The sequence below is a fragment of the Anas platyrhynchos genome, chromosome 2, assembly GCF_047663525.1.
Source record: "Anas platyrhynchos isolate ZD024472 breed Pekin duck chromosome 2, IASCAAS_PekinDuck_T2T, whole genome shotgun sequence".
Classification (NCBI taxonomy): Eukaryota; Metazoa; Chordata; class Aves; order Anseriformes; family Anatidae; genus Anas; species Anas platyrhynchos.
Genome location: NC_092588.1, coordinates 108,094,823 through 108,109,040, shown reverse-complemented (window position 1 = coordinate 108,109,040; position 14,218 = coordinate 108,094,823). Strand labels below are relative to the sequence as shown.

The window sequence follows — 14,218 nt, the reverse complement described above, 5'->3', positions numbered from 1 at the left end:
CTGCAGCATTCAAGTGCTCCTGAGAGTACCATCTTTATTACTGCAGAAGTTTCTGCTGGTTTGGGGTTCTTTGCCATGTGATCGATTTCCATAAGGTTTTAAAAAGACAGTAGCTCAAACAGAAATAAAGGTAGAGGAGCTGGGAATCTGAAATACAAGATGAATTTACCTCTAGACTAATCTATCTTGTGATAGATTAATGCCTGGGAAGATTCAAAGCACTACAGTGAATTCTCTTCCTGGAGGACACACAGAAACTGGTCTAATGACATTTATAGCATCCAAACAGAAATCTCGCAATCAGTATTTTCCAATGATGTATGCATGTACTTTAGATAAACTGTGCTTTATTTCAGTAGTACCTGTACCTTTGGATTATATATTTTGTCATTGAACAAACGTCAGTGCCCAGAACCCATTTGTGATAACTGCTATAAACACTGAATGGAAATGGGAGCAGACTCTGCTGTTGATAATGTCAATCTGTTCCTCTTCACTCCTGAGGGAGCTGCAAACATGTAAGGAAACCTAGCTCAAACTGCCTTTCTTATTCACTCTTAGCTGGAAGGTTTTTTTAATCCTATTTATCATTCTCTCATTCACTTTAGGATGGAAAATACATTCTTCCACAAGAATTATATTGATTATGTGTTCTGGATAGAAAGAGGCACTATGGCATCTTGCAGTGTTTATATCCTATGAGTCCGATGTGGAAAGATCCAGAAAAAAAACCTGAGAAATAAAATGAATTCAGAAGTATCGGGGCAAAGGCAGGAACATTTCATGAAAAAATTAGAGCCTATTTTGGGAAAACAAAGATATAAAAATAGTAATATTTTTAGTAATTCAGACAGACAAAACTAAACGAAACTAAAAAAGTAATACAGACAGACTAAACTGTCCATCCCCTGCTTTTTGATCTGTAGCTCTTTAGTGATGTAAAAGAATGATTTATCGAAAATATCCCTATTATTTAAGCACTGTAATAATCTGCAATCTTCAGGCTTTCAGGACTAGGAGAGCTTAGGTAGCAGTCTTTTGTTCAGCTCCTGGTTCTCTATCATTTTCATTTTAAGCACCTAAGGCAGAACATCACAGAAATCTATGGGTTGATTTCTATCTGAACTGAATTAAACAATGCTAAGTGCTCTAGGAGTGTTTATTACTATCTTTAAAGATCTCCATAATGAGCAGCAACGTATCAATGATTTACACCTATTCCTGTTAACATCATTCACGCTAACAAAGGACTCCAAAATCATCTGCATTTCTTGTCAAAAACATTTTGTTTTTTACATGTTCCATATAACATTTGAGGATGAATTGTAAAAAGCAAATGAACTGTGGACAGATCTGTCTTATCATAATATTATGACAGCTTACTTAATTTCTTTATTGCTTGAACTGGGAAGATTGCATTGTGCTGCTGCAGAATCACAGCAGAATACTCTAAGTAAACATGAGGGCAGCTAGCACCTGTAGAAGGTAAAGATGCTTTGTATTGCTTCTGTACTTTTAAGAGGAAAAAAAAGTCATGATCAAAAAAATCCCCAAAGACTCATTAAGAAGCATTCTATTTGCACATTAGCATATTGTGCTAAAATTACTTGCTAATTGTAAGGTCAGATTTGATGATCTTAGAGGTCTTCTCCAACCTAAGTGATTTTATGATTCTATCATTCTGTGATAATTTTGATGTCAACATTGACTAATACTAATGAAAAGCTTATGCAACCTCAGAGTTTAGTAAAATAAAAATAAAAAAACAGTTTGAAGAATTAGATTACACCAAATGACTAGTTCAAGATTATACAAGACTATAATTAATGGTTCAGTGTCACAAACACTCAGAAGGTGACAGAGGAAGCGTTTACATTATCCACAAACACAATTGCTAGCAGAGTTTTAATTATTATTTTTTCCCCTGCTACTAGCTGCTCAAATGGCTTAGAGACACTAAATGCCAGTAGGGAAATCTGGTCAGATTATCTTCTATGTCCCGGATCAAAAACAGTCTGAAGCTGCTGTTTAAATCCACATCTCTGTAAAGAGAAATTACCTGAACACTTGCTTAATAGCAATGTTATAATGTAAAACATACTCTCTCCAAACCAGACCCAGTAAGAGGAAGACAACCTGTACTGGTCAGGTCTTATATGGAGATGTGAAGATTCAGGACTGATTTGGTGTCTACAAGACTGTGAATTTTCTGCCCTTTTAGACCATTGTGTTAGCTGTGTTAGTAAATAAATAAATAAATAAAGATGGCAAGTCTTAACAGAGAAGATTTAACACTGTTCTTATAGAAGCTAAACAGTAAATTTGAAGAGAAAAGGGAGCTCTTTGAAACAAAGACAGCTAGAGACCAATGACAAGCTCACGTAGTAAACCCCATACTCAAGGAAATATCGCAGAGGGGAATGCTGACCCCAAGGGATTCTCCCCATCACGGGTGACTTTTGTTTCCAGCCCTTTTCTAGATCTCACTACAGGCCTTCAATCCCTCTGACCAACACACACTGCTGTTGTTCCTAGAGGTGGCAGGGAATGTGGATGTAATCACTAATTTTGCCCATCAAATGTAACAGGCATCCAAGGAATTCATCAGAGAATAGTAAACTAGCAAAAAACAAACTAGCAAAAAAAAAAAAAGACTGCGGTAACATAAATATACCCATACACATATGCATATACATATGTATATATACAGATATACACCTTCCCACCCAAGGCCTTCCTTGGGTGCCCAAGGCAGCTCTATTCCCCACCTGTGGCCCAGGATTCTCCATCCTGGAACCCTACAATGATGGGCACCAGAGTGGTTTTTTGCACCCATACCTGCATTCACGGCATGCTACTTTCAATATTTTCTCCCTTCATGCTACCCCACATCATTCCCCTGAAGAATTCCCCCATACCATGGCTCAGTGTATTGCTGCTTCCGTCTTTGTCTCTGCTCACCAAAGATGAGCTGTCATATCTGGTTCACAAGTGCTGGAGTGGGGCTGATGGCAGGAGCTTCCAGCACAGGGGGCTACCAAAGCTTTTGACACCTAGAGGAATGTGAAGGCAAAGCCTTGCAAAAAGGCATTGGAAGGAAAAATACTCATGGAAATCTCTTAACAATCATATTCATATATGTTAAAAAGCCTGTGTAAAGTGGAAATAAAAAATGACATGCCTGAAGCATTTTTGATTTACCATTTGTTACATAGAGGAGATAAATTGTTAACTCAAAAGGATTTAAAATACACTAAGAACATTGCTTTGATCTTCCATTTTTTCCCTTTTCTGTGTAATCCTTCTCATATTTGATGGTGGAAATAAAGGAGCTGATTGTGACATGCCTGTAGATAATGAATCTATCAATGTTTTTTGCACAGTCATGCTGTCTTACTGTTCGGGGTGTCTATACAGGAGTCAGGGGAAAACATTCGTTGCCCATTTTAAGGACTGAGCTGTTTTCCCTGTGCAAAAATCCATGGATCCACAGACCCAGAAGAATTTCCCTCACTTCAGGAACTTAAAAGAAGCAAATATATTGCCGCTTTCATTGATGTATTTTTTTCAGACCAGCCAGATCTGCCCTCACTGTATCCTCAGATGTTTGAGACCCAGCATGGTGGCTTTAAATAACTTTTAAAAAGTAATTTTCACATTCTTGTTTTGACTGATTTCTTAATACAAGATACAGTACTTGTCAGAAACAATCCTTCTCTGTCAGACAAATGCTCTGAAGTAAACATCCCTTGATTTGTGCTTGGCAGCAGTTGAAAAAAAAACAACAACAACAACACAAAACAAAAAAACACCACTTGTCAATAGAAAAATTCTTTTGCTGCTGAAGCAATTGGTTAGTAAATATCTTAGGTGACTTTTCAGGAGCATGCAACTCTTACAGTGCATTTTTTTTCTAGTAGATTTTTCCATTTATGCTTTTACCTTCACCTTGGCCTTTTTCCTGTACCATAAAGAATATGGAATTTTTCAACAACTCAAACACAAAATGACATTGGGATCAGTATGTTCACATTCAATATGCACACCCCAAATGACAGGTGGGATAATGCAGATATTGGCTGCAAACCTGGCTGGGATATTGCTGTGGGTAGTCCTGCTTGGCACCTGTTCTGATCTCCATTTTGTTGGTCATCCTTTGAGGATCTTGGGTGTAAATATCCAGCTTTCCAGAAGCCTGGGATCAAATGCATCAAAATTGCATTTTTTTTTTCCTTTAAGTATGATCATTGATGTTTCAGACTGATTTTCCCCAACCCTACACATCTTCATTTATGCTCATCTTCCAGACAAATTTGAAATCTGTGTATAAATGCCTGGGCATTGCCAGCATTTGTGTCACATGCTGCTGAAGATGCACCAGCCCAGTTTTTTAACTAGCTGTAATCCACAATGTCATTCAAATTGCAAGCATTTGTCATCCCTCCATCAAGGAGAATTTTCAAAGATTTATCGAGGTAGAGAAATAAAAATATAACATATTTTTTTAAGTAAGCAGTGACTTCTGGGACAATGTTCTGCAAGCGGGAGAAGGTAAAATCTAAATTAATTGTACAGAGTATTCAATCAGGTCTAAGTGTAATGCTTAATCTAGCAACTCAGGGCTTGTTCAGAACCACTGGGATCTTCCTGCAGGCTCACTCATCATATGAATACATCTCCCTATTCTACTCCCTACTAAAAGACCGCATATCGCAGCTGCGTGATTCCCACCTTTAATCTGTTTTTTAAACTGATCTAATGAATAACAGCAGTGAAAGATGTCCAAATCCAGGCATTAAGAAATATGCTTGTCATGACAAACCTGTACTGAAAAATTAAACTTTTATTGAGTGAAACAATTGCATTTTACATTAGTGCTTCATTATTTCAGATAGGGAGTTATACTTTTGCCATTTACTTTCAAGTTATAGTTTCTGTGTCTGAAAGATTACATTGTATTTCATTGTTCCACTCCTGAAATAAAAATTAATAAAAGAAAGCCCCCCACATTATGACTTTTCTTCATAAAACTAAAAAACACAAGCATAGAAGGCAAACTTACACCAATCACACCCTTCCCATAAAATTCAAGTTATGTTTTACATTTGGTAAACCTCAAGCTGATCTGCAACTTAAAAAGGAGGGTTCTAGGAGTCAAAGCATACATTAAAGCAAAATACATTTAAACATTTTGCTTTCTCAATTTCCAGAGCCGGACCACAAGTTACACACTGCAGTGTGTCAATATTTCACTGGAGCCCGCACACGCCCTGCCTGTCATTGCACTTGATGCCTGCAGTCTCCTGTCAGGTTACACCCAGTTGTTTGTAGCCCTCACTTTCAGGACCTACTTGCAAAGCTTTCTTGACTGCCTGCGTGGTTTTTACATCTTTGCTGACCTGGTTTTATTTAGCTATTGGTGCTTTATTACCAGAACAAACAAACAGATTTGCAGCTGACCCTGGAAGCTCATGAAGTTCCTGAAGTTTTGTGCTCAGAATTTTATTCTTTGCTCAGCCCTATGAGCAAAGGGGCAAAACTAGATATGAGGAAAACTAGATATGAGTCCTATCTAGTTTTAATGGAATTTTTATTTATTTATTTGTTCATTTTTAAACTATCACTCAGTTTTTCTAAGTAAAAGCAGGAATAAAGATAAAACATCAGTGTAAAGAGCATCGTTGTAAGGAAGTTCTCTGGAGGCTGCAAGGATAACTAGACCTTCCCTAGGGCCCATCACACAGAGCTGCTCAGCCCCTAACATCCCTGGGAGCTGAAGGAATGGATCCCTAACTTTTACCCTAACTGGCAATACGAAGGACCAAATATAATGGGTTTAATTTCTAAACAGTGTTTTCTGTTCCTGCCACCTCCACCATCTCAGCCATGGACACAGATTAGGGTTCAAGCCTTGAGGAAATAAAAGATTAAGTAAAAGGTATTTAACAAAACAAAACAATCACTGCAATGTAAAGCTCTAGGTGGTAGTTTAGGATGGGTGAAGCATGTGGGTGAGGTAGGCGTGCCTGTGTAGCAGAGAAGGCACGGCACAGCGCTTGCCCATGAGGGGCTGCTCAGCCCAACAGCATCAGGCCATGTATTTAATACAGCTAAAACCTGTACAGCCTGTGCCAAAATGAAATTAAGCATTCTCCTGGAGTCTGCTGTCTCCTGCACCCAGTTGAGCTGGGCTGTGTAAACAGAGCGAGTAGAATGCAGTACAGACGTCTCAGGCTTATTAACAAATGACGCTAATTGCCTTCAGAACCTGTTTCTGAGGGCTTCTCCCCACCTTGAAGCAAAGAAATCAGCACTAGAAAAGGTTCAGTACAGGTTCAGGCAAGCACAATGACTGGTGCCAGGTATGGAAAGGCTTCTGTATTGTATATCGGGAAGTCAAACTGGCTAGGACCTCCAGATTGGAAAAGAGACAGCCTGAGAAGCACTAAGGATAAAATCATGACATTAACATTTCTAGGGAAATATTTCTAGGATAATTTATAGAAATGGCACAGAGGAAACGAACAATGCGTAATCACCCCTTGGAACTGGTTTTTGTAAGAGCAAAAAGTTGAGGACGCACAGCTAGCATCTTAGGAGCATTAAAGACAAAATAGACTTTTTCCACATAGCATGTAATTAAATTATGCAACTCACTGCTGCAGGACTTCATGGACACCAAAAATATAAATGGGTTAAAAACAGCATTTAAAGGAATTCACAGAAATCCAAAGGCAAGAATCAAACCCACAGGCACTGGCTAAGCTCCATCTTGAGAGGTCTCCAAACCACACGTTGCCATGAGTAAGGAGCTATATTGGAAGCTCACTGTCCATGGGGGCTGCTGCTAGTATTTTTTGCATGTGTCCACCACCAGCCACTGTCAGAGACCTTTCTTGAATCAGCAGATCATTCACCTGACCCAGGATCAGCGTCTGTTCATGAAGCATCCTACTTCTTTTTTTTAAGTTAGTGTCTTTTGAATGCAAAAATCCCATGAAGAACACCTGTCCACCTAGGGCTTCCTTAGTCACACTGCTCCTTCCAGTCGTTAGAGATAGGCAGAGCGTTATCTAGGATGCAGTAATTAAATTGGCAACGTAATGTTTCTGTTGTCAAGATGAGTCACATTTTCATGCACAGATCTGATTCCAGAGACACAGTTGCAAAGGCATCTTTTCAAACTGTTCTCCTTAACACTGAATTCAATTTTTCATCTGAGCAAAGCTGTCAGCAAAAACTGCTCCGCAGTGAGTGGCAATCAATACAGTCTTGTCTCCCAACAAGTTAAGAGTTTTGATATAGTGTGGTTCTCACATAGAGGTTTCCTTGCGAAAAGGACTTTTAAATGCTTTTTAAAAACATATTTTTTTTTAAATTTAAAATCATCCACTTTTAGAAAGAAAAGCTCTATCTAAAGAAGTAGGCTGCTTGCCTCAGCACCTCTTGAAATGCCAGTAAGATTGCCGTGGATGCCCTTGGGAAGACGCATTTCTTCAAGTTTCGCTTGACATTTTTCACTCCCTACTGTAGAAAGAAGTGTCAGCCAGGAGTTGCCAGGAAATGTTTACTGATACATGGCATGCCGTCCCAGGGAAGCATTATTAGCTGTTCAGCAACTGGTTGCTTATCTCTTACACTGCTTGAACAACAATGATTATGAATTATTCAGCTGTGGTATGAAAGAGAGAAATACGATACATTTCACAGATTTCACAGAAGTTAAAACAGTGGGCACAGCATAAAGGAACTACATGATGCAGAAGGGAAAAAAAAAATGAAGAAGAAGAAAAAAAAAAAACAGGCTCAGTACAAAGAACATGTTTCCTAACAAAGATGTCTATTAAATGGCTGAAAAGTCCCTTAAGGGAAGGGGTGGAGGCCTCATCACTTGAGATATTTAAAACCAGCCTAGAGAAAGCAGTCCTTTCTACAGGGAGAGAGGAAATGGATAAAATGACTTCTTAGGCTTTTTTTTTCCACCCATCTCTGATTTTTATGATTTAATATATTTTTAAATGCAAACCACATTCATATAACACAAGCAAGAGGCAGAAATACAATAAAATGATTTTAGTTGTAGCGTTGCCAAGAACAATGAAACTTGATTCAAAATGAAATTTATGCTACCAATTCAAGCTGCGAGATGACTTCCCTTTGTTTAAGGTCTAGCACTGAAAGCTTTGTTACTGCCACACACGTCTCTAGAAAGATGATTTAGCATCCCTGTGCTGGGGATTTATCCTCCATGACAGAACTGTTTAAAAAGTGAAGCTTCAACTTTTGACAAGGCGGAGTGATGCAAAAGGCAGAGAATGGTGCTGTGCGGAAAGCAGAGGTTTTGTGCTGAAGGTCTGACAGACTTAAAAACTCCATGAGGACTTTCCAGCACTAAATATTTACTGATGTCACTCAAAGGATAACATCTAATCTGCTTGCATGAAAGTAAAAGTTGACTCTCAGAAGCCTCTTTCCATCACTTTGAATGTCCTAAAATGATTTCACAATTCTCAGTTCTTCTTCTTGCCCCGTTTTTTTTCCTGCTTGAAGGCATTGCTCCATTTAAATAAACTGCACTGTTTTGCTTTATAAAAAATATGAAGAAATCCTGCAACAAAATCTGAGAAAATTTATGACGATTAAAATGAACCAGTTTGAGAGCAGAACGCTGTGGACTTTTACCCGTCAGCCCCGCAGGAAGATGAAATCGTGGCTTACACCTGCTGTACCAGAAATCAAGATCCACAACCGCCGTGAGCTGCCACAGAGGAAAGGCAGGGGAGGGTGTCAGGTTGTGGTGGTCTTCAGGTGTGGGGTGGTCTTGCAGTCATTTCTGACCAGCCAGGAGAAGGCAGGATGTAGCCATGTGTTCGGCCTGCTTTGACATCAAAACTGTTTCAATAATCTGCTGCCATTTCTCCCCTGCACCCCATTGACTCACACCCTGGCTGCAATCCACACCCTAATCACAAGCAGGTCCCTCAAACCCATCAGCTGCTCTCCTGTGAATCTTCTCAGCTCCCCTTCCTCTTGTTAAGGTGATCCATAGCCTTTTAGATGGAAAGCTGTGCTCTCCTCTTCTGTACTTGTCTCTCTGGCTACGTGCTGCTGGACCCATTGCTATCTTTAGATGATAGAGCCCATGGGGAAGAGTGTCTATTTTTGGATGCATCATAAAATGCTGGCAGCCCTGTAGTTTGCTGATTGCATTATTTGGACAAGATTTCACCTATTTTATTGTGTTTTATATAAGCATATACTGTTTTGCAGGCATATAGTCAAGTGTAGTAGGACAAAGCTCACAATGCAGCTAAATCAAAGACACCAGTCCTTATTTTGGTCAATTGTGTTCACAAGAACAAAGCTTTAAGTTGTTAACATCATAGAGAGCCTGTGTCCAAATCTAAGGATCTTTTTTAATTACAAAGGCCAATATTTTGGCATTTGGAAAATGAAAATATTCAACCGGTGGAGCAGTACCAAATAACTTTTAATTACCAAATGAACTTGAAAAATAAAAGGGTCAGTATGAAAAACTTTTAACTGTATTGGCAGCTCTATCCCTAAATCCTTTAAAGCACATCCTCTGCCCCTCTCTGCTTTTCACAGCTCCACAGCCTCAGCCCTGGGACTCCGCACCCTGGTCCCACAGTCCCTCTTAATCCCCACAGCTGACCCTAAACCCACAGCCTGCTGCCCCGTAAGTCACAGCCCTGACGTTCCTGCACCGTCCCATTTGCTCCCTGCAGCCTGCTCCGCACGTAACACACTTTCTGGTCACCGTTTTTCATGTCCTGGGCTCAGGCCGTGTTTGCAGGAGAGCTTCGTCCCTCACGAGGTCCTGCTCAGAGGAAGGTCCACCTCAACATCCTCCTGATGCTGTGCCCCGTGACTGCTTCTGCATCGTTCAGCCCCAGCCCTCGGCCTATACCGCTATATTGTGCCATAAACCGGCAGCTGGTGAGGGTGCAGTCTGTATTCACAGGGTAAGGTAAGTAGGAATTGAAAAACAAAATAAAACAAAATAACACACACCTTTTAGGGTAAAATAATCCTGTGGTAACAAACACCTTATTTGGGGTCATATAGTCCTGTGGTAATGAATTTATAACACTTTGTCCCTTGTTGAGTCACGTCTCTGGGCAGTGCAGGAACAGGATCCTACTCCAAGAGGATTCTCTTGGCATAAATGTAGCGGGATTTTACCATCACAGGAGACATAACTGTCCACGGAGAGCAAAAAGCCACAGAAAGGGAAGGAAACACTGGTGGGCAGGGTTCGGTTCTAGCCCCAGTTATACAGACTTCAGCAGAGCTACTCCACCGCAGAGGACACAGGTCATGAGTTTTCGCTTCTGAGTCTTAAGGGTGGCAGAGAATGCAAACAGTTAAATAGTAATAGCTGAAGTTCTCCTAGCCTCAGCCTCACAGCAATATCTTTTCACGTCTTTTCTACAAATAATTGAGATTTAGACCTCCTGGCAATTCTCGACGGCCATATTATAAGTCATACAGGAATTTTATGAGACCAAAGCTTTAATAACGTGCTCTGGCTGAGCAATGGAACAGCTACACAATCAGTATGTTTTCCTGCACTCACATTTTTGAGTGGATTAGTATTGCAGCACGGTCCAAAATAACAGCATAAATTTAACTGGGTGGCAGTCTTAAAAATAGTGAAGTATAATAATGAGTGTATTTATTTGTGCTGTGATATGTAACCACTGCAATCCTGCCAAGATTAGGCTCTGTTTTAAAACAGAGTACAAAATATCTGATGATGGAGCTAAAATAATCATAATCAAATGGAATAAAAAAAAAAAAAGGAAAAAAGACAACAGGTAGCACTGCAGACACGTTGTACAGAGGCAATACAGATACATCACACATTTGCAAAACCTACTTCCTGTATTAGCCAGCCCTTTATTAGAGATATTATATTCAGACAAATTGAACAAACCCTAAAATACATAAAGCCCTAACACTACAAATACATCTTCTCCCAAAGTTATGAAGTACTATTAAATCACATAGATTTCTATCTTTCTTGCTTTTTTGACATGATTGTTATTGGATATTTAAAATTTATGAGTTCATAGACGAGTCAAACCTTGCAGTATACCTGGATCGGAGATGACAGCTCTTCTAACCATATGTGCTTTACAACAAACATTAAAAACAATTACTTCGGAATAGTCATTTCTAGGAATTCTGAAAGTATTTTAGTTCTAATTGTTATCAAGTGATTACAGAAAAGTCTGAAACATTTCCTTTCATCATTCAGTACACAGCTCTGTAACTCCACACACTTGAAAACTATTATTTTGCTATATGTTTTCTTCTTACATATGTGTCTATATATACATACACACACATATATATGCACTATTATAAACTCGAGTGTCAAGAAAAGCAGGACCTTCACATTTCCACATTTTCCCCATGATTTCAATAGGAATGAAACCGTAGACACCATCTGTACCATCTACAAAAATTGGACCAACTTGACTTCAAATCCCATTGATAGACACAACAACCACTTATAATCTCCTTTTCCCGTTGGCATTTCTCATTTTTACCAAAGTCAGTTTGCTCTGTGAATATATTGTTAGGCCATACATTCAGTCTTCACGCAGCCAACCCGTCTCCCTCTTACACTGCCTTGAGATTACTAAATCTTGCGCCTGATCCAAAAGCTGTGCTTGCACTGATCAACTGCTTCTTCTCAGTTTTCACCCTGCTGTGCTCAGAAAAATGAGGTTGCAGCTGTGGTGTTGACTAGACCTAGTTACACACACAAAAATTAAACATTTCTTATTTTTGCGCCCTTCCAGTAGTTGGAAAAAGTAGCCTAAACCATGCAACATACAGGCAAACCTCACAGGGCCTCATTGTATTTGTGGAATGGTAAATCATCAGTAATTCTTCTGAACTCAACTAGTCCAGTCAGGCTAATTGCCATATCTAGGGTGCTGTCAGCTCACAAGGGTGGCAGAGGGAGTTCAGGGTATTTAACATTATGAAGGACAGCGCACTAAACAGAATCCTCCCAAAAGTCATAGTAACCTCCTTACAGTGCCCATTCTGTGAGCTCAGAAAGCAAACAAAACAACAAAAACAAACAAAACACCACCTTAACCATGTCAGATTTTTTTCTGAAATGTGTATTAGTCATTGCAGGTTCATTTCCTAGTGATCAGGAATTAAGATCTATTGTGACAGCTGAAGTCATGTAAGGGAAACTTTCCATATTAACTACCCAAAAGTAGTTACGCATGAAATTGGTCAGAAAACCTATTACAAGGGCTAAAGGGTCAGAAATGTCATGTGGTGGTGGAAATGCTGGGAGGGAGGGTAATCATTATGGAACACAGATGGAGAAGTCTGCATATCTCTGAACCCTCAAAAAAACCTAAGGCATATGCACACTTAAAAAGCACCCCTAAAAGAGAGCAAATGTGTGGCTGGGTCCCTGAAAGTACTCATTAGCAGGAGCTTCTCAGATGAAGCTGCAACTACAGGACAAGTAAAGTGGGCTTCTGTTTGGGGAAAGTGTTTTGGAGACACATTTTTAGCATGGGGAAAAAAAAAAAAAAGGTTCCTCATGTCTCAGAACACAAAAAATCTTTGACCACTGGGCATCCCTCAAATATATTTGCTGTAACAAGAACTGGAAAAAGAAATGGTAAGCTATTTTTCATCTAGTGTTAACTAGCAAAGTGATTTCATTTGCTACCAGAAATGACAGATATTCCAGAGCATGAGATGCTTTGCGTTAAGAGATGCTGTACTCTGAACTGGAAGGTGCCTGTTGTACTAATTTCTTCTATGGCAGATCCTGCAGCTTTAACTTACATGATCAAGCCAATACAAAGCAAAGAGTTACTCATCTGAACAGTGGCAGCAGGAGCAGGCACCAAATTTCTTTTATGTCTTTCTACAACCCAGCCCATTAAAATCAGCATGTAAATTTTATGCCCATTACTTAGCTAAAACATAAAACAAAAACCAATAAATAATCAAATAAAAAAGAACTGCGTAGTATGGGTCACTGCTTCCATTTAGTGGTATGGACAACAATAAGAATAAATAAGAATACAGAGACAGGCTAAATCAACTATGCTACACATGGCAATGCATCTTATTTCACTGTATTTGTTATCAAGAAGACATGCAGTCTAGAAATTCATGGCAAACACACTGGCAAAATCCATAAACCATGAGAATAACAAGGCTCGAAGGAACAAGGCTTACAAAGACAACCCCAAGGGTGACTTTCTTAGATACCAGTAAGTAAATCCCTAAAGGCAAGGAACTAAAGTACAGCAAACCTAGCAACCAAACTAGCACCCGAATTGAGGTCTGGAAGAGCAAAGATGTGCAGTTCCACACTGTCCAGTTGTGGGACACGGTTGCAACAGAGTCAAAACTTGTAGGCCTGTAAAATTCCACCACGGGCGTCGAGCTCAGAGTCTGGGGACTTTCTCTTTGTACTTCCATAATTGTTATAACCAGGCAATTAGAAGAAGTGTGAGAAGGGCTGACCAGAGATGCCAACCTTTTGGGAGTCAGCAACAGTTCTGTTGGGTTGTCTGGTAGGCACTTCTTTCCCTTTCCCCCGCAAGCTAAATTCAGAAGGATGTTATTGTCATCAGGAAGACTACTAACCTCATCATCTGGCAGGCACGTTTCGAACCTGCAAAATGGGCACACTATGACTCCTTGAGGAGAATCACCAAAGTCTATGATCTTGCAAAGGCATTTGGCACACACTCTGTGACAACACTCCAGCACTTTTGGTTTTCTCTGTCTCAGGTTGTAGCGGTTGTAGCAGATCTTGCACTCAAGCTCATCTGAGCTCTGGGTCTCCACAGACTCCTCCGGTAGCTGACTGGTCATTTCTTCTGGTGATTTGTAGATTTGTGGAAAGAGGAGTCAAGGGATAAAAGATTTCACTCAGGCTTATTTAGAACTTTTTCCTGATGATCGTATCACCCATCTCAAACAGGGAAAGAGGAGATGAAGCTATCAAAAAGCATCAGTAGAAGTCATCCATTTTCAGCTTCTGCTAGAGATTCTGTACTGTATGTCCTCTCTTAGCCAGGCATCCATCTGAAAAAGACAACATGGAATTTCTGTGGGAATAAAAAAAGGAAAAAGCAGGTGAAACAAGGAGGTTATACTTTTTACAAGCTTAGCTTCCTTTGCTAAAAATAGC

General features: G+C 39.7%; 1 protein-coding gene across 5 annotated transcripts in view; it reads right to left on the bottom strand.

Annotated features, from left to right (window-relative positions):
- Positions 1 to 10,903: 10,903 nt before the first annotated feature.
- The window catches only part of RNF182 (ring finger protein 182), a 32,257-nt gene continuing 28,942 nt past the window's right edge, over positions 10,904 to 14,218 (bottom strand). For 4 of the 5 annotated variants that reach the window (XM_027451251.3, XM_027451252.3, XM_027451250.3 and 1 more), the window contains one exon: positions 10,904 to 14,135. In XM_027451251.3, coding sequence (XP_027307052.1) covers positions 13,162 to 13,899 — 738 coding nt within the window. In that variant the 5' untranslated portion in view covers positions 13,900 to 14,135 and the 3' untranslated portion in view covers positions 10,904 to 13,161. The remainder of the gene's footprint in view (positions 14,136 to 14,218) is intronic. The other variant, XM_027451253.3, reaches the window with a different exon arrangement.